General features: G+C 47.2%; 2 protein-coding genes across 8 annotated transcripts in view; one reads left to right on the forward strand and one right to left on the reverse strand.

Moving 5' to 3' along the window:
- The window catches only part of VLDLR (very low density lipoprotein receptor), a 32,046-nt gene extending 18,508 nt beyond the window's left edge, over positions 1-13,538 (reverse strand). For 3 of the 7 annotated variants that reach the window (XM_089913256.1, XM_022573590.3, XM_089913255.1), the window contains exons 1-2: positions 13,360-13,535; positions 843-962 (exon numbers count right to left, since the gene is read on the reverse strand). In XM_089913256.1, the coding sequence (XP_089769382.1) occupies positions 843-962; positions 13,360-13,441 (202 nt within the window). In that variant the 5' untranslated portion in view covers positions 13,442-13,535. Of the gene's footprint in view, positions 1-842; positions 963-13,359 lie in introns of all 7 variants that reach the window. The other 4 variants (XM_089913257.1, XM_089913254.1, XM_022573589.3 and 1 more) reach the window with 4 other exon arrangements.
- The window catches only part of LOC111174636 (uncharacterized), a 102,876-nt gene continuing 98,258 nt past the window's right edge, over positions 13,440-18,057 (forward strand). The window contains exons 1-2 of the mRNA XM_089912632.1: positions 13,440-13,528; positions 13,926-14,427. Coding sequence (XP_089768758.1) covers positions 13,440-13,528; positions 13,926-14,427 — 591 coding nt within the window. The remainder of the gene's footprint in view (positions 13,529-13,925; positions 14,428-18,057) is intronic.

Raw genomic sequence — 18,057 nt, forward strand, 5'->3', positions numbered from 1 at the left:
TAATGATCTTTTAATAGATGCTGATCAATGGGTATGATGGCGTATCCCTATTTTCTTGGGGGAGAGAATGTCTTCCATCTTGCCTAGTGCTTTAAAATCAGCATCTCTGTAGACAGGCAATTAAAAAAAGAATCCTTATCTGATCTTTGATCTGGGATGGCTTATAGTTTCTATACCAGGAGTTAATTAATTCCTGAAACTGCAGGGAATTTCTTACTGTCCACGGCTTGCTTTTTGGGGATCGGAACCATTTGAGAATTAAAAAAACAAAGTCTGGGGCTTCCCTGGTGGCGCAGTGGTTGAGAGTCCGCCTGCCGATGCAGGGGACGCAGGTTCGTGCCCCGGTCTGGGAGGATCCCACATGCCGCGGAGCGGCTGGTCCCGTGAGCCATGGCCACTGAGCCTGCGCGTCCGGAGCCTGTGCTCCGCAACGGGAGAGGCCACAACAGTGAGAGGCCCGCGTACCGCAAAAAAAAAAAAAGAAACTCTGTTCAAAGCAGTTTTCTGTCTCTATTTCTGGTCCTCCCCTTCCTTCCTCTAGCTTCCTATACCAAAATTTTGTCTGATCTAAGATCAACCGCGTCTATCATTTGAAAAGAACTCCACTATATCTTCAAAATTCCATACTCAAGTCGCTAACTTCACATCAAACAATCATATCCCTCCAGACCAGGAAGTATAGAATCTTTGGACTCGAGGTCAAAGCAGTTCTTAGGAGTGGATTCTATTTTTCAGAATCTCGATACATTTGTAGACACTAAGATATAAAATATCATCATCTTTCAATACAATGCGTACGTCCTAGTGAGGTGGCAGGTGAGACTGTCCAGCTCTTTACTCACCACAGTTCTTTTCGTCACTGCCATCAGCACAGTCTTCGTCCCCATCGCACTTCCACAGCAACGTAATACAGCGGCCATTTGTGCACTGGAATTGGGAGGGTTCACATTTGGCTTTTCTTCCTAAAATCAGGAAGGAACACTTAGCTAAGCTGGGACACAAGGATGCTAAGTTAGAGGTGCTCGTTACCTGAAACCCATGGATAGGAGTCCTCTTGGAGGGACAGCTGCAGACTCAGAGGCCATAACACTGTAGGGGCCAGAGCTGGATGGGCCTTGGGGCAGTGACTGACAGTAACTGAGTTCTCAGCTGGGCACACACCATCTGGATAAGACTAGATTCCCCAGCCTCTCTTGCAGGAGGCATAGCCATGGGACTAAGTTCCGGCTAATGGAATGTAAGCAGAAATGGTATATACAACTTCTGGGAAATATCCTCAAAGGCACAGGGGATCCAGTTTCCTTAATCTTATTCCTTTCTGGTTCCTGAAAACTGGGCATGGTGGCTGGAATAGTAATCTTGGGTCAAGGGAGCCAGACCAAGATAGAAGGAACGTAGATTGCCCAGAGACTGCAGGTGGCAGGGCAGGGGATTCACCTGTGGACTCGTTTCTCCCATTCCTTTAACTCATTTGTGTCATTATAATCATGCAGCCAAATCCTAATCTTTTAATGGCATTTCTTGTCCACATTCTATGCTGTTACTCATCAATGATGCTTCTATTACGAGCAAAGTAAAGGATATTTAGAAAAGGCGTGAGATTTAATACATGCTTCCTCATCTCGGAATTGGAGGTCTAATTGGAAAAAGACATGTTTACAAAATGACTCCAAGATAAGATAAAAAGCATGAAGAAGGTACAGTTAAGAGGTGAAGGGAGATCATTTTTTTAAATTTAATTTTTATTTTATATTATAGTTGAGTTACAGTGTGTTAGTTTCAGGTGTACAGCAAAGTGATACAGCTATACATATATATGTATCTCCATTCTTTTTCAGATTCTTTTCCCGATTCTTTTCCCACATAGGTTATTACAGAATATTGAGTAGAGTTCCCTGTGCTATACAGTAGGTCCTTGTTGATTATCTATTTTATACCTAGTAGTGTGTATATGTTAATCCCTAACTCCTAATTTATCCCTCCCCCCCTGCACCTTTCCCCTTTGGTAACCATAAGTTTATTTTTGAAGTCTGTGAGTCTGTTTCTGTTTTGTAAATAAGTTCACTTGTATCACTTTTTTAGGTTCCACATATAAGTGACATCATATGATATTTGTCTTTGTCTGGCTTACTTCACTCAGTATGATCATCTCTAGGTCCACCCATGTCGCCGCAAATGACATTATTTCATTCATTTTATGGCTGAGTAATATTCCATTGTATATATATATGTACCACATCTTTTTTATCCATTCCTCTGTCGATGGACATTTAGGTTGCTTCCATGTCCTGGCTATTGTAAACAGTGCTGCAGTGAACGTTGGGGTGCATGTATCTTTTTGAATTATGGTTTTCTCCGGTATGTGCCCAGGAGTGGGATTGCTGGGTCATATGGTAGATCTATTTTTAGTTTTTTAAGGAATCGCCATACTGTTCTCCATAGCGGCTGTGCCAATTTACATTCCCACCAACGGTGTAGGAGGGTTCGCTTTTCTCCACACCCAAAGGGAGATCATTTTTAACCTAGTGATGTGAGAAAAGCAAAGCAAGGTGGGAGCCACAGACGTGGATTCTGTTTTTCTGAAACTCAGTTTTCCTATGCTCAGTGTATGAATATAATTCACATAATGGCATGAATGAATACACTTAGTTTTTTTTGCCTGGAATGGGACAGCTGATATTCAGGTGTTTCCTATCATTAGCAGGTCTATCCTTCTGGAGGATGTAATTTCTTTGAGATAAAAGGCAAAGATCTGGTTGCTTACAGCAAATACACTGCAAATATTCGAGAAAAACAGTGGAGCCATATAGTTCATGCAGATTCCTTAGGGGGAGGTCTTCCCAGCAGAAAGCCTTGAGACTTCCTGTACCTTTCAGCGTCTGCAGCTGTGGCATGTGGGTATAAGAACAGATGCTACAGTGACAAGCACAGACTGGAACTCTTGTGTCATGTACACAATGCTCTAGTTGGCATCCGTACTATCAGCTACTCCCTACTGTCTGGGAACATTCTATACTTTGTGGCTCATTCCCAGGGAGATTAAAATTTGGTCCTAGTTTACCATATGGGTGTGTGGTTACTTAGGTACTAAAGGTACTCGTCTAAAAACTATATGTACCACTCTGCCCACAAGCGTGTAGTTAAGCTAGGACACAGATACAAAGCAGGATGAATCAATGGCACTTCCTATCTGTAGTTCGTTTTTTATTTTATTTTTTAATAATTATTATTAGCTTTTTGGCCACACCACGTGGCTTGCAGGATCTTAGTTCCCTGACCAGGGACTGAACCCAGGCTCCAGCAGTGAAAGTGCTGAGTCCTAACCATTGGGCCACCAGGAAATCCACCCTGCGCGCCCCCCCACCCCCAGCATTTCTTAAAATTTACCACGTTAACCATTTTTATTTATTTATTTATTTGGTCGTGCTGCGTGGCTTGAGGGATGTTCCCCAACCAGGGATTGAACCCGGGCCATGGCAATGAAAGCCTGGAATCCTAACCACTAGGCCACCAGGGAACTCCTCTTCCTACCTGTAATTCATACTATTCATTCAATCCACAATTTTTTTTTTTTTTTTTTTTTTTTTTTTGCCGTACACGGGCCTCTCACTGCTGTGGCCTCTCCTGTTGTGGAGCACAGGCTCCGGACGCGCAGGCTCAGCGGCCATGGCTCACGGGCCCAGCCGCTCCGCGACATATGGGATCTTCCCGGACTGGGGCACGAACCCGCGTCCCCTGCATCGGCAGGCAGACTCTCAACCACTGCGCCACCAGGGAAGCCCTCCACAAATATTTTATTGGGCACGAGAAGGGGGAACAAGGAGAGGGTAGAGGCTGTCAGGAAGCATCGCACGCTAGTTTTTATACCGCGAAACCAAGTATGAAGTACCTGGTTGCCTCTCACCCTCCCCCTTTTATCACTGGAGTCTCGATATAGTCTTAATATTCTCAATGCTGGGGTTATCTGTTCCAGGGCCCACTGGCTGCAGTTCTTTATCCCCACGACCTCTGACTGTTGTGGGAGTGGTAAGAATCTACTTAGAGTACTTTACTTGGAAAGTAAAAAAAAGAACAATTTATGATAGAGAACAGAAATATACATATACTTGGAAAGAAAAGTCAGGTTGCAATTAGAATACCTTTTTAAAAGGTGTTAGTTACCAAAGGTTTTAGTTGTTTGGTCAAAATGAGACAAAAACATCGATGTTGATATCTATGCTGTCAGAAAGGTAACCATATAATCCGACTTGGACAGGGACTTAAAAGTAGGCGTCAGGAAAAAAAAAAAAAAAAAGTAGGCGTCAGATGATGGTTTTCCATTTGGGGTTAGGTAGCTGGCAGATCTCTTTCACAATGAGCCTTGATTGTAACTACGGATTTTATAGACACTCAAGCCGGCCTGGGATTAAATATGGGCGCACAATAGCCTAAGGCTGGTGTTTAGTCCACTGTCACCTTAAGGAAGCTCTCTGAATGTAACTGTAACATACAGGCAATCAACAGTAATAAATGCTGGGTTAAAATCCCAGCAATGCTGCTTTAAGAGTCGCTGTTGAGCGGGCTCAGGACAGACACGGGCATTTCCTTAGTGTTTATTCCAATATCTGAAGACAAAAAGGAGTTTAATTTCTACCTCTTATCTCAGACGTTTCCACTTCACCCAAGCTTCTGCCCGATGGTCATAAAGCTGTGTTTTACCATGACACACACGGCTCTCCGTTAAGAAAGGAGAACAATGGCGTTAGGAATGGAGTACGCTGCTAACCAACCATCCCTGCTTCTTTAAAAGAGGAGAGTGGTGGGAGTGGGGGTGGGTAAAGCTAGCTGGCTTTATAAAGGGCTCTTTCTTTAAAGAGAACAGAAGAAAGACCCTAAGCTCTATGGCCGCGCCTCGGTTTCTTAAGTTTCCTAAGCACCTTGTTTTGAAAGATTGCTCCCGGGTAGAAAGGACTCCCTAGTTCTGTTTAATTCCCTGTATCGTGCAGAGCGGGGAGAGCTCAGCCACCTGACTGCAGCATGGTGGGTTTTCTGCCCAAGTTTCAGGAAGATTCTCCCTTTACACCTGTGGTGCCTACCTGGGAATGCTGCCGTACAGAGCTCCAAAAGAATCGAAAACACCAAATGAATTAAGCTTTCGGTTTGCAAAGCTTTGGGGGATTACAGGATTGTGGGCCTGTAGTCTATTTCCATCCGTGACAGTTAAGTCTCAAGTTCAGCATTATACTTTCATAAAGAGAACAGGGTAAGCTTGAAATGATCGACACCCAGGGTCCTTTCAACGCTTAGGTTAAGCTAAAGCCAATGATGCCTCAAAAAATAAATTACAAGTAGAAGCGCTCGGCATCCTACAACCCAGGGTCTATCTGCTCAGAAGGGTGAAAAGTCGGAGTCAATGTGATTTTTAGCGGGTTCCTCAAAGTCACGGGGTTCACAGGAATGCCTTGGCAGCATCGGGGTGGCTGCAGTCAGGGGAAAGGCTATGACAGCAGGGAACCTGGGTATTCCACCTCTGTTTCAACCAGCGTTTCTTTTCAACATTGGAGTTTTGTGTAAGGATTTGAAGAGCGTTCCATAACTTTAAGAAATCAAACGGTTGGACTAGATCTGGGTTTCCTTTCAGCTCTAATACTTAGGATGGATACCCCTACCCCTTTGGGCCAGGGCGTTGGAAGTCACTTGTACCTAGTCGTCTACATGGCTGTTTACACTTGTAACGAATGACTGAAGGCCCAGAAGGGTTGAAGATTTCCTCACTAATTCTGCGCGTACACAGTTGATATCAGACTCTGCAAACTTACTTCAAGGCGCCCATGTCCCAGGAGCCTTGCTTACCTAAATAGTTAACGTTGCTACCCAGACATGTTGGCAGTTCACTGGCTCCAAGCAACTCAGGGGTTTTAATGCATTTAGAAGTCAGCCTGCCGTTGTTGTCTAATTGTCCCTGCAACGGTTAACATGGAAGAACAGTACGTAAGCTTTGGTTAAAAAAAAAAAAACAAAAAACTGCATAGATCTTACGGTAAATACCAAGCCTTCCAAGTGGGCTACGAAGTTCCCTGTAGGGCTCCGAGTGGCACCTTTGCAGGAGTGCTCCAGAAGGGATGCCCACAGTAAGATGTTTCTGCGTGTCAGGCTCAGACATGAACTTCAGCCTGCACAGAGAGGCTGCGGCTGCCACACTGCTGGGACTAGCAAGGCCAAGTGTTCACATCTTTCACAGCCCTCCCATTTGCTTGAGTGTACGGGTGTTATCATCTCCTGGAATTTTCTTCAGTCCATTTGTTTTGGCACTTCTGGGGCTGCCAAGGGCATTTATTTTTAGTCCAGCTCATTCCTACTGCTTGCCACTTGAACGCCAATCTTTCTATTCATAGGCTAAAACTCCTTTTAGGACAAGCAGCTTTTCAAGTCAGCAAAGAAGTTTTCCTACAAGGGAAGAAGGTTAGTAAGAGGAACTGAGAATGAGGGACTGAGCTGTATTCTGGCCTTACAGACAGCCTCTCAAGCCTTGTGAGAACCAGGCGGGGGCCAACTAAAAACTGTGAAATACTTGGGTTAATCCTGATTCACTCAATCCTACAGTTCAATTGTCAGTTTTCCCATTTACATCAGATTGAGATGATCTTGAGAATCATGGATAAATAACTTAATTTTTATTCTTAGCCAAACACTGTTCAAAGACCTCAGTTTCTTAATTGATTTAATTCTCAATCCTACACAGTCAGCGCTACTGTTCCCCTTTTACATACCAGGGAACCTGTTTGGGGAAGGGAGGACAGTATTTGCCCAAGATCACCTTGGGCAGAACTAGAATTTGAACTCAGGCAGTCTGGCTCCAGATACCATGTGATTGAGCACGCATACCAACTAGAGCACCTGACTCAGGACCACCTCCTTCCAGAATATTCTGCTGACTTGTGGGTAGTAGTGTCAGTTTAAATTAATCCAGAATTAGGTACTATCACTTGTCAGGATGTCACTGTCCTAACAGAGCCTTATTGTTGAGATAGAGCCCACCCTCCCGTCCCCATTCTGAATTTTAAAAAATGCTGCCTCAGTATCCCTAGCAGGTCTTTTCCTAGAAGGACTATAATGCTTGGTTTTCTTGTCTAGAAAGAGCTAAGGCCCTCCTGATATATTTGGGAAGTTATTAGTTTTGTGGGTGGTAAAAGTCAGTGGTTCTCAAGATCAAGTTTGTATCAGAAGCCCCTGAAGGACTTACTAAAACACAATGCTGCCCCCTCACCAGAGATTCTGACTTTGTAGGTCTAGCATGGGGCCCAAGTTTGCATTTCTATTGAGTTCCCGGAGGCTGTTGACCTTGCTGGTCCCTGACCACACTCTGAAACCACTGCGGGAAGGTTAGGAGGCTAAGATTCTACCCACAATGCGGGTGACTACTTCATTCTCAGGGTTGGACTCTATAGTACTCACCCCATAAGTCGTGTGCATCACTGGATGGACATAGGTGACAACTGCCAATCGAACAACAGAGATTATGATGACGACCTTTGTGCCATTAGGTAAAATCTACTTGGATATCTTAATAGGCGTACACGGTAAAGAGGCTCTTCTAAAATCTGTCTTCCCATCCCCATGTGCCTGATCTTTGACTGACCCACCACACACTCTAAATCAGTAGTCCAACCGTGAGCCTAGATTCTTCTCCCCTGACATTTTGCCATCAAGTCCTGGGCATGTCCAAGCACTCATCTCTCACTTGATCTAAATTTGTCTCTTGTTCCTCTGCCTCCAGGCTGCCATGTTCTCTATCCACATCAACATGGTGAATCAGGCAGCCAAGAATGGCCCAGAGTGCCAGGGATGGGATCACTTGCAGGCTTCTCACGGGCTCTAGGATTCAGTCTAGTTTCCTACCCATTTCCCCCGCTTCTTCCTATCGCTTACCACCCGTTCAAATGTCATCCTTGAACGAGCCCCTCAATTGCTTTCTTGACCAATTAGGTGTGGTCTGGCTGCTTTCTCACTGTCTCCTGTGCCTGTCACAGAGCCGTCACATACTGAGATGTGCTCACCTACGTGTTTCCATCTCTACAAGCGGAGATCCCCTATGGCAGGGCCTGGAACGTGTCTTTGTAAGTTGGGACCGGGTGCCTGACGTCTAAAAATTTTTTAGGCACTAGCGAGTATTCCCCAATGCATCCGTTGATTTGTTAGTTCACTAATAACGTTGGTCTGAACTACAGATTTTTTTCCCCAAAGCATTCTTCCCAGGTTTTCTTAACTTGAAACCAAGTATGAGCAGTTGTTTCACTAGTTAGCATACTTTGAAAGACTCTCAGGTTACAAAGGCCACAGTTCTCAATGCCTACGAGGGTACTTTCACCTCATCTTCAGAAACTTTATCATTTAAAAACAGAGCACCTTCCTGCACTTATATATCAGAATGAGTGTGTCAGTGTGGGTCCGTTAGCCTCGTTTCCACGTGAGGAGAGAGGTGCCGGCACGCAGGGCTCACTGGTAAAGTTAGAAATTTCAGGGCTTTTACCTCTGACGGATTTTAGCGTTCTTTGGTAACGCTGGCAGCCATCCATTGGTGATTGAGTGCTATCACCTTTGTAGGATCATCTGCAGAGATGCACTAATTCCTGGCTTTGTCACATGAGAGTCTAAGCTCTCGGTGAGTTTTGAGAAATCTTCATAAGCTGTAACCCACGTGGTGTGTGGGACTTCCAGCAATGTTCAGCTGCTACCTGCCTCCTGTATGGTTAAGTCTTGACCACTGGGTCTGCTCGCTCCCATCCAGAGCTTCTATTCCAGGCTGTCTTTGGATCACTGATTTCCTGTTTGACTTTCCCACTACACTAAATGTCATGAAGGAAGAGCCCAACTTCTTGGTCGCTGTGTCGCCTATGCCTGGTGCTATATGGCATGTGGTGGGCACTCAGTAAATGGAAGTCAAGTGCTTTTGAGCAGGGGTACAAAGGATGCTGGCATCAAGCTACCACCTACTTAGGGAACCTACAGATCAGTTAGTAGCTCAGACCTTGGAAAGGTATCTTAAGAAAACTAAAGATTAGAGGCAGTCTATAAAAGAACCTTATTTACTCATATTATCTGGGGGAAGAATTATAACACACGATGTAACTTGGAAATGTTGTCTATCATCAAGGGTTTTATCGCCTCCCTTGTTTGGCAAATTACAAGCCCGACCCGATAGCCCACCCCTCCCTCTCCCACAACCATGGTCCTATCTTATAGTTTCTGCCCCCAAAGTTCTCTCTTAAATACAGGGCCATGAATGCCCTTTCCCTGCTCCGCCCACCCATGCAGCATCTTTAAAATACAAAGTGGGCAAAGGATCTCTAAGCAGATATTAAGCCACTTCTAGCAGAATCGCTGTATTTATTCTCCCAGCACCTGGCAGGCATTCTCTTGTTAATTTAGAGCCACCATATAGCCATCAGGCCCAAACTTTTCTAGGAAACTTCACATGAAGGGAAACGTGTGCTAAGTTTAAGGTATCACCTGCCATCTCATTTAGTCCCTGCAGTGCATCTAGTGTATCTAACTAGGCAGTGTTAACAATGTTTAGAATTTTTATTGAAAACCAACAGAAAAGCTTAGCAGAGACACCAATTCGGACTGAAAAAATGCAGAGTGAAACTGAGGTAATTGTCATTTACAAAGCCAGATTCTCCTAGAGCTAAGTCATTCCTCTGTCTTTAAGTCCTACGAAAAGCTATCAGTCTTCAGATTTCCTAGCCAACAACTCTTTAGGTGGGCCAAAAAACTGCCCCTGGACCACTTACTTCTGCTCAACAGGTACATCTCATCCATCTCTGCCCAAGGTATTCTTGGACTCTTTCTCTTGAAAGTAGTCTCCGTGCCGTGGCTTAAGCACAGACAGGAACAAACGAAGCAATTTTGAGTCTATCACATAACCACCTGGAGAGCAGCTGTATTAGCCCACCCTGGGAAATGCTTCTAAGGCAGGAACTTTTATCATAAGCTTCATTGTAGAGCTTATCATAGTCCTTTGAGGGATTTAATTTTTTATAGCCTAGTAATGTGAAGGTGGCTTTCCAAAGAAAGGTCAGTATCCAAAGTAAATTCAATTATGACTCGAAATTGTATAGATGACCACCTAAATTTGATCACTATTCCCTCTAGAGAGGGACAACTTTATTCACATTCTGTAAGAACTAGAAAATGGTCTAAATAGCTAATATCTACATTTCTATGTGGTGCTCCAGGTCTTCCGGTCTCTGGACCAAAACCCGAAGCCCTACGGCTGGGGGCTGTTCCCTTGATCTTCTGGTTGTGCTCTACTCTAGGAGTTCTTGCTAAGTCTGATCAGTTTGACATTCCTCCTGGAACAGAAGGGGCTTGTGACTATTTTTCACCTCTCCTAGAACTGTAACAGAACTACTCAAGTGAGATTGGGTTTATGGGTATCCAGTTTTATAAAAGGCAGAAGCACTTCTTTTGAGCACGGAGGCTGCTATAATTAAAATACACAGTATGGTTATATTGAAGTCCTAACATTTGGCAGCCCTACTGAACTTGGCCTTTATACGTGCTTTAGGTATCTAGGGACTCCAAACAATTCGAGCAAAGAACCAAAATGAGCCAGGGCAGGTACATAGCTAAATGTAACGTGAATTGGGCAAAGGGGTGATCTGGGGAGCAATGCTGCTCCAGACCACGGGCAGCCGTCATTGCCAATGAAGGCCTGACTGGTCACCCTCCTTTAAAGAGTCCCTGCTCACATGCTCATTCTTTGATCTAGATGAGGATTACGATTATTGTCATATCTCCTCTTGGTGCTATCTGGATAAGTCAGGTTTATTTTCCCTCTGCCCTCCGGTCTCCTGTCCCTCCAGGTACTGCCAATTTCACCAACCCACTCCCCACAAGAGGAGAAGTTCCGTTGACTCTTTTGTTGGTGGTTAGCCATATCTGAATAGCTCTCACAAAACCCTGGTTCTTCTAGGCTCTGGCCTTAATGAATATATAGTACCCCAGATCCTAATCTTGACTATCTAGGCTGGAGGAAAATGTCCTAGAACTCCCAGGGATTTTTTTTCCATCAGGTATGCTCCATTACTGAATTTTAATTTCTCTTGTTAGCCTGACTTAAGTTCCTTGGCAGAGTCTTAAAGCACACGTGCCCTGTTCTAGAGTATTTTAGACCAGCGTCATGCGTGTGTATGGGCAGAGTGTAGAAGACCAGGGCCAGAAAGTCAGTCCATATGCCTTGGGGCTTTGAACTTCAGACAGGAGCCAGCCTGGGTTAGCTTAGGGTCAATACCTGCCTCAGCCAACCCCAAATTTCCTCCAGCTCAGAAAGGATGTGTCTCCTTTCCTTCGAAGAATTTAAGTCTTACATGGGCTTCTATTTTCCGCTGTTCATGGCATGTCACAGATTTCACATGTGACCTAGGGGAGCAAAAGGGAGGCTCACCTACCTGATACAAGGTGAACATATGGCTTCAACTAACTCATTTCGACAATTCAGGTGCATTCATAGCGTTCTATAGGATAAAGTTAACCTCTAGTGGAAAGTTATTATACATTAAATTAAAAGAATATGAAAAGAACGCAGCAAAAACGAATCTTCTCTCCCACCTTTCTGGACAGTCATCAGTGGTTTCTGGTATATCGGAGTCTTTTGAAATGATATGAAAGGTGTAATGTAAGCCATGGCACTACTCTGAGAAATCGTTTAATAAGTTAGTATTGCTCAACCATTAATGATTAATGTTAGAGTCTGAAAACATTACAGGGCTTTTCCAATCTCTTAGTTTGGTTACACATCAGGGGTCATCTTCACTAGACACTCGCCGTTTTTCAAGGAGTCCAGGCAGGGGAAAGCATTTGAGAGAACAGTCCATTGGAGCCTGTCAGTTTTTCACGTTCCCTTAAAGATAACATTTCTCAGGCTGCTAAATTACGAGCCCGCGGAGCCACGTGACCAACCTAAACGTGATCAGGCGGCCAGCCAATCGCAGAGCGCAGAAAAGCCCGTCCCAGCTTCTCACGCTCGGGACAGTCAGAACCTAAGGGCAGGGGGCATTCGGAGACTCAACCCCCACAAGTATTGCTTGAGGGGCTGCTTGACCATACATTAAAGTTCGCTCTCACTTCAGGAGACTCGTGACTGCGGGCAGGCGGGTCTCCCAAGCCACCGGGCGACAGGAGCTAGGGACTCTGGAGTGGGTACTTAGGACGGGGGCAGTTTTCCGTCCCATTTCCCCAGAGCTGGCGAGCCAGCCCCTTGGTGTCATGTCGAGATCACTTCAGGGACCTGCCAGGATTCTCACCGAATCCTCTTAGAAGGGCTTCTTGTCGCCTGCCTGAGAAAGTTGTGCGGCCCCAAATGAGAGAGTGGCTGAGGACAGGGCTCCCAGGCCCAGTGCGGCACACCCTGGGGACCCGACAGTTGTCCCCACCGCCCTCCCCAACAAGCCACAGTCACACACCAGCTCTCCCAGCTCTCGTGCTATTCCCTTTGATCTACTGGTTAGAATGAAGGCTAATTACAGTCACCAGATAAGGACCCAATTCCTCTCGAGGAAATCTCACCGGGAACGAGGCTCAGCAAACTAACCTGATTAAGTCTTCGTTCCACTCCCCTCCCCCGTTCAGCTATCCTGGAGACCCGAGAGGTTTACAAACGCTCCCCGGAGAGCGGAGAAACATCTAGAGGTGAGTCCTATTTGATTCAAGCCTCACTCTTCCTCTAACCCGCACTACACTGAGACTGCCCGGCGCCCGGGGAGTCGCAGTCCGGGTGCGCAGGCTGCGCACTTCTAGCCGCTCGGCGGAGACTCCCGGCGGCAGCCCACCGAACATGCGGGTTCCTCACCGCCGCGGGGAACCCCACTCCCGGTCGGCACCCGGCGCCCCGCATCGCCGGAGGCGCCCTTCCTCACCCACCGCCCGCTCCCACCCTCCGTGAAGTCCGAGGGGCGGTCCGGGGGCTGCCGCGCACGTCCCGGCCCACCCGGCCCCCTGCCTCCTTCCTAACACTCCGCCTGGCAGAAGAGACACAACCATTGTTCAACGGCTCAGAAGCCCATATTCACCATCCCCGGCCAAGCGGAGTGAAAAACGAGGCAAAGCACAGGTTTTAGGGGAGGCAGTGTAAGGGAATGAAGACTAGTTCGGGCAAGGCTTTAGGACACCCCAAATCCCACTATCCCCCCAGCCTGGCTCCCGGGAGCCGCGGTGCTGACAGCTCAGAGGCGCCACCAGGGTGGGGAGGAGAGAAGGCGACGAGAGTGAAGAGGCGCCTCCTAGGAGGGGGGTGGGCAAAAGGAGACCCGCGCCTCGGGGCCCCCTGGCGCCCCGGCTGGGTCCGGGCAGGCCGCGGAGGGGCGCGTCCTCACTCACCCGCTCCGGTGGTGCCGCTCTCCCGGGGCGCCCAGCACAGCGCGAGCAGCAGCCAGAGCGCCCAGCGCGCGGACGTGCCCATGGTGCCCGTCTGGATGGTGCCGCCGCCGCCGCCGCCGCCGCTCGCTCCGCACAACAAGTTACCAGCCCTTCGGAAAGGAGGAAGGAGGTGGGGGCGGGGAGGGAGGAGGGGGAAGGGGAGGAGGGGAAGGAGTTCGAAGGGGGGGTAAAGGGAGCAGGGAAGAAGAGGCGCACCCCCTCCCCTACAACTTGCACAATCTACCCCCCACCAGCCAACCCACCCACCCACCTACCTCCCCGGGCTGCAGCGGTAGTGCAAGCCGAGCCCGCGGGCAGAAAATAATGCAGGCGCTGCAGAGGAGGGGAGGGAAGAGGAGGGGAGAAAGGGAGAGGGGGTGGGGAGCCGAGAGCGGAGAAGACAGAAGAGAGAGGAGCCGGCCGCGGAGCACCCACCCTGGCGGCCGCTGGAGCGCGGGGTGAGGAGCGAGGAGGGGGCAGGAGGGGGAGTGGTCAGCGGGGGGTGGGGGCGGGCGCGGCGGCTTCAGCCCTCCCTCCCCACCCTCGACGCGCTCCTCTTATAAGCTCGGGGCAGCCAGGTTCCTGCGTCGGGGTTGTGTGAGTGTGCGTTCGAGTGTGAGCGTGAGTGGCCGTGGCCGTGGCCGCCGCTGCCACCCGGAGTGCTCCCGGGGCCCGGCTGCTCCGCGCGTCCGCCCGGGGCTCACGGGGGCCCGGGGCGGCCGCTGGTTGGCTCGCGCGCCGCCCTCGCCTCCAATCCCCGGTGCCTGCCCTAATTTCCTGATCCAGGGAACCTGCCGCCGCAGCAGCTGTGCGCTCCCTACAGTCATTACTGTACCTTCCCGGCAGCCGCCAACCGTAAATGCAGCAGCAGCAGCAGTTAGCACTGATGCAACTACTGAGGCTATTGCCACCGCCTTCCCACTAACGCGGCTTACAGCCCGGAGGGGGGGACTTGCAGTTTCCAGGGGCAACAAGCGTCTCTCTACCACCTTCTCCTGCGCCTCAAAGGAGGCTGGTCCTGTGAGGCTGGTAGGTAGCTTCTTTCTTGGGCCTCCTCTCTCCACTTAAAAGTGATGAAGAGGAGTGGATCTAAACGTTTGGGCTACTTTGGTGTGGGGTTGGGGATGCCTGTCTCAGTCAAACGCTAAGATGCCATTTTTGCTAAAAATTAAATGTGTCTTTAAGTGAGAGCGTGTGTGTAAGGAGAGTGCGCGCGGTTGTGGTTGGTCCTCTGTAACAGAATGGGACGAAAGTAACCCAGTCTGGACTGAGGAGGAGGGGGATATCGCTAGCGCAGCTCTGCATTCTCTCATCAACGATTATAGTTAATTGCTAATTGCACAAATGATAGTCAGAGGGCCTGTAATTAGAAGCTTAACCTTTTCTTGCTTGGGGGAGGGGAAACCCGGTTTATTCTTCTTGATATAGTTTGCAACATTCAATTACAAGGCTCAAGGAAAGAAAGAAGGAAGCAAAGGCAAGACTCCTGTAAAGGATTGATTCCTGTTTTGTGTCTGGCAATACTGAGCCTGTAATTTGCTTTTGTATACTTCAGTTTTCTTGCACAATTTCCCCTGGTTGTCCCCATTTAACCAGACGGGGAGGACACACCGGGCTATTTCACCTTCTTAAATAAAGGGTTTGTATATTTTTAAAAAGTAGTTTCGATCTCGAATGACTCAAACTCCACCGATTTCAATGGGATCAGCTCTGACGCTATTCTGTCGATGATGTGACAAGTAGAGGGCTCCTGGCTAGCTATATTCCTCTTGTCTTGGTGCTCCAGGGCATTTGTCAAGGCTAACCATCAGATGGGATGTTTATTAGGAACTTACTGGATCCAGGAGATGGAGAGGAGAGGAAAATTCCAGGTCAGGATACACTTTGGGGTGGGGTCAGAGGATACCCAGATTGTGAATGGTCTACACGAAGGGGCTTAACTCTGTCAATATGTATTGGTGGAGACTTGCACTACAGTTCATTTTGAACTCTGTTTTGCTCGCTCTGTGGTTACACGTTTGATACAGACTGCAGCAGACGCACATGTGTTGCGTGTGAAACTGAGTTGAGCTCTGCTTTATGCCATTAGTAGTGAAGGTGTTGCTCACCTAGCAGGCATTAAGGGATGGTGGTAAAACAGGTGTGTGGCATTTTCAATATTCTCGGGGTTCTGAAAGAGCACATTAATATAGTCGTGTGGTTTGCTTCTAATATTTTACTCAGAGATAAATATGTATACTATAAGCTGAACACTGATATGGTATAATAAGATTTACCTTTGACATACACGTTATGCTTTCTATCTCTCCAAAGGATATAAATAACCTGTTGGTGCACTTAGCTGCGGCTCTGTGTTCAACCCTGTAGCTCTCTTGTTGGATCAAAAGGAAGCATAACTTTTGGCTCTACCTCTTACTGGCTGTGTAACTTGGGAAAATCTCAGTGCCTCTCTGTGCCTGCCTTCTGACCTACAAACTGGACACAAAACCAGTTCACATAAAGTCAAAGTGCTCTGTGGCCTCAAGGACCAGCTCTCCGCAAAGTGTTGATTATTAGAAGGAAAGGTTGTAAGGAAGAGTGAATTTGATTAATATAGAAAGTAACCGAATAACCAAAATGATAAATTTATCATGAGTGGAGATGGGTGTGGTTGAACTAGGCTCACAGTGGCTGACACTGCTGCATACAGAGCCTTCAGGTAAATGCATAGGCAACCCCACTCCCACAATCTACCACATTCGTTAAGTTGTTGAAGCAACACACACTGAGCATCCCTGGGTAGCAGGCGCTGTGCTAGGCAGTAGGTATACGGAGATGCTTGTCTAAGGAAGCTCAGGATCTGGTGGGGGAGGCAGAGAAGTTGGCGATTGTGGTACCCTATGCACAGCACACGCTTAGGCTTCAACGTGCTATAAGGTTATAGGCAAAGAGTAGCTAATCTGACTGGGGGACCAGAGTGTCAGAAAAGGCTTTCCAGAGCACTTGTCTCTGAGCTGAAGTCATGACTTTTACCAAGCAATTCCAATTCTCTTTACTGCTGGACACATGGTAGGATTGCACTTCCTGGCTCCATTATAGTTAGGTGGGGCTGAAAGACCAAATTTGGCCAATTATTTGTGAGCAGAAGTTCTAGGGTGTCACTTCTGGACTGGGGCATTTAGTGGGACTTGCATGAGACCCTCTCTTTTGGTCTGCATGGTGACTAGAGATGCTCAAGAGATGGCTGCTCCATTAGCCTGGTCTGAATGACTAGACTGAGCAGTTCTCTGCTGTCTCCATGTCTCTGGCAATGATCATGTAGCGTAGAGGTCAGCAGATGGCCAGTGACCTGTTTCTGTATGACCTATGAAAAAGAGTGGTTTTTACATTTTTTAAAGAGTTATACAAAAAAGTGAAGAAGAAGAAAAGGCAACAGAAATTGTATGTTGTTCACCAAGTGTGTAATACTTACCATCTGGGTCTTTAGAGAAAAAACTTACCACCTCCTGACACTGAGTGAAAAATAAACCTTTGCTGTCTTTATCTACTGAGCTTTTGTTACCGCACATGACCTCTCGTTTGTTAACTTGACTGATACTCTGGGTGAAGGGGGAAGGAAGACCTTGGTGAACAGAGGGAACAAAGACAAAGAGAACATCAAGTGTTGAGGAAATGCAGGGGCTTCAGGATGGTTCCATAATGGGGTTGCAGTGGGCTGACAGCAGGAGGTAAGGCTAAGGAAGAAAGTCAGGGCCTGGATTATATGGAAATGTGTATGAAATGCCAACACTTTTTTTTTTGCATTTAAAAAAATTTTTTTTAAATTAAAGTATAGTTGATTTACAATGTTGTGTTAGTTTCAGGTGTATAGCAAAGTGATTCAGTTATACATATACATATATGTGAGAATATGTATATATTCTTTGTCAGATTCTTTTCCATTATAGGTTATTACAAGATATTGAATATAGTTCCCTGTGCTGTATAGTAGGTCCTTGTCGTTCATTTATTTTATATATAGCATTGCATATCTGTTAACCCCAGACTCCTAATTTATCTCCCCCCCTTTTATGCCAACACTTCGGACTTGATGCTGTTGGCCATGGTGAGGACTTGTGATGGATTTCTACCGTGATAGGATGTGATCAGAGGCCTGACATGCAGTGTGTTTTAGAACTCTGACGTGAAGTGGTCTGTAGGGTGACTTCTTTGGGAAGCAGTGTAGGATGAGACTAGAGGAAGAATAGTTAGAGGCCCTGGTAGTGACGGAAGGCACCAAAAAAGGACAGGAAGAAGCTATTATTTGCAGTCAGAAATATTCACGTAATTCTTCCATGAGATTTTTCTCCCCAGTCCTCTGCATATAGCTTTAATTAATTAATTAATTAAGTTATTTATTTTGCGGTACGCGGGCCTCTCACTGTTGTGGCCTCTCCCGTTGCGGAGCACAGGCTCTGGATGCGCAGGCTCAGCGGCCATGGCTCACGCGCCCAGCCGCTCCACGGCATGCGGGATCTGCCCGGACCGGGGCACGAACCCATGTCCCCTGCATCGGCAGGCGGACTGTCTATCACTACGCCACCGGGGAAGCCCTGCATACAGCTTTTAGAACAGTGTTTTCCAACCATGGTCAATCCATAAGAGTCCCTGGGGACTCCCCTGGTGGCGCGGTGGTTAAGA

Source organism: Delphinapterus leucas, chromosome 6 (assembly GCF_059928025.1).
Source record: "Delphinapterus leucas isolate spDelLeu-1000000601 "Yukka" chromosome 6, BTC_Dleu_Yukka2, whole genome shotgun sequence".
NCBI classification, from domain to species: Eukaryota; Metazoa; Chordata; class Mammalia; order Artiodactyla; family Monodontidae; genus Delphinapterus; species Delphinapterus leucas.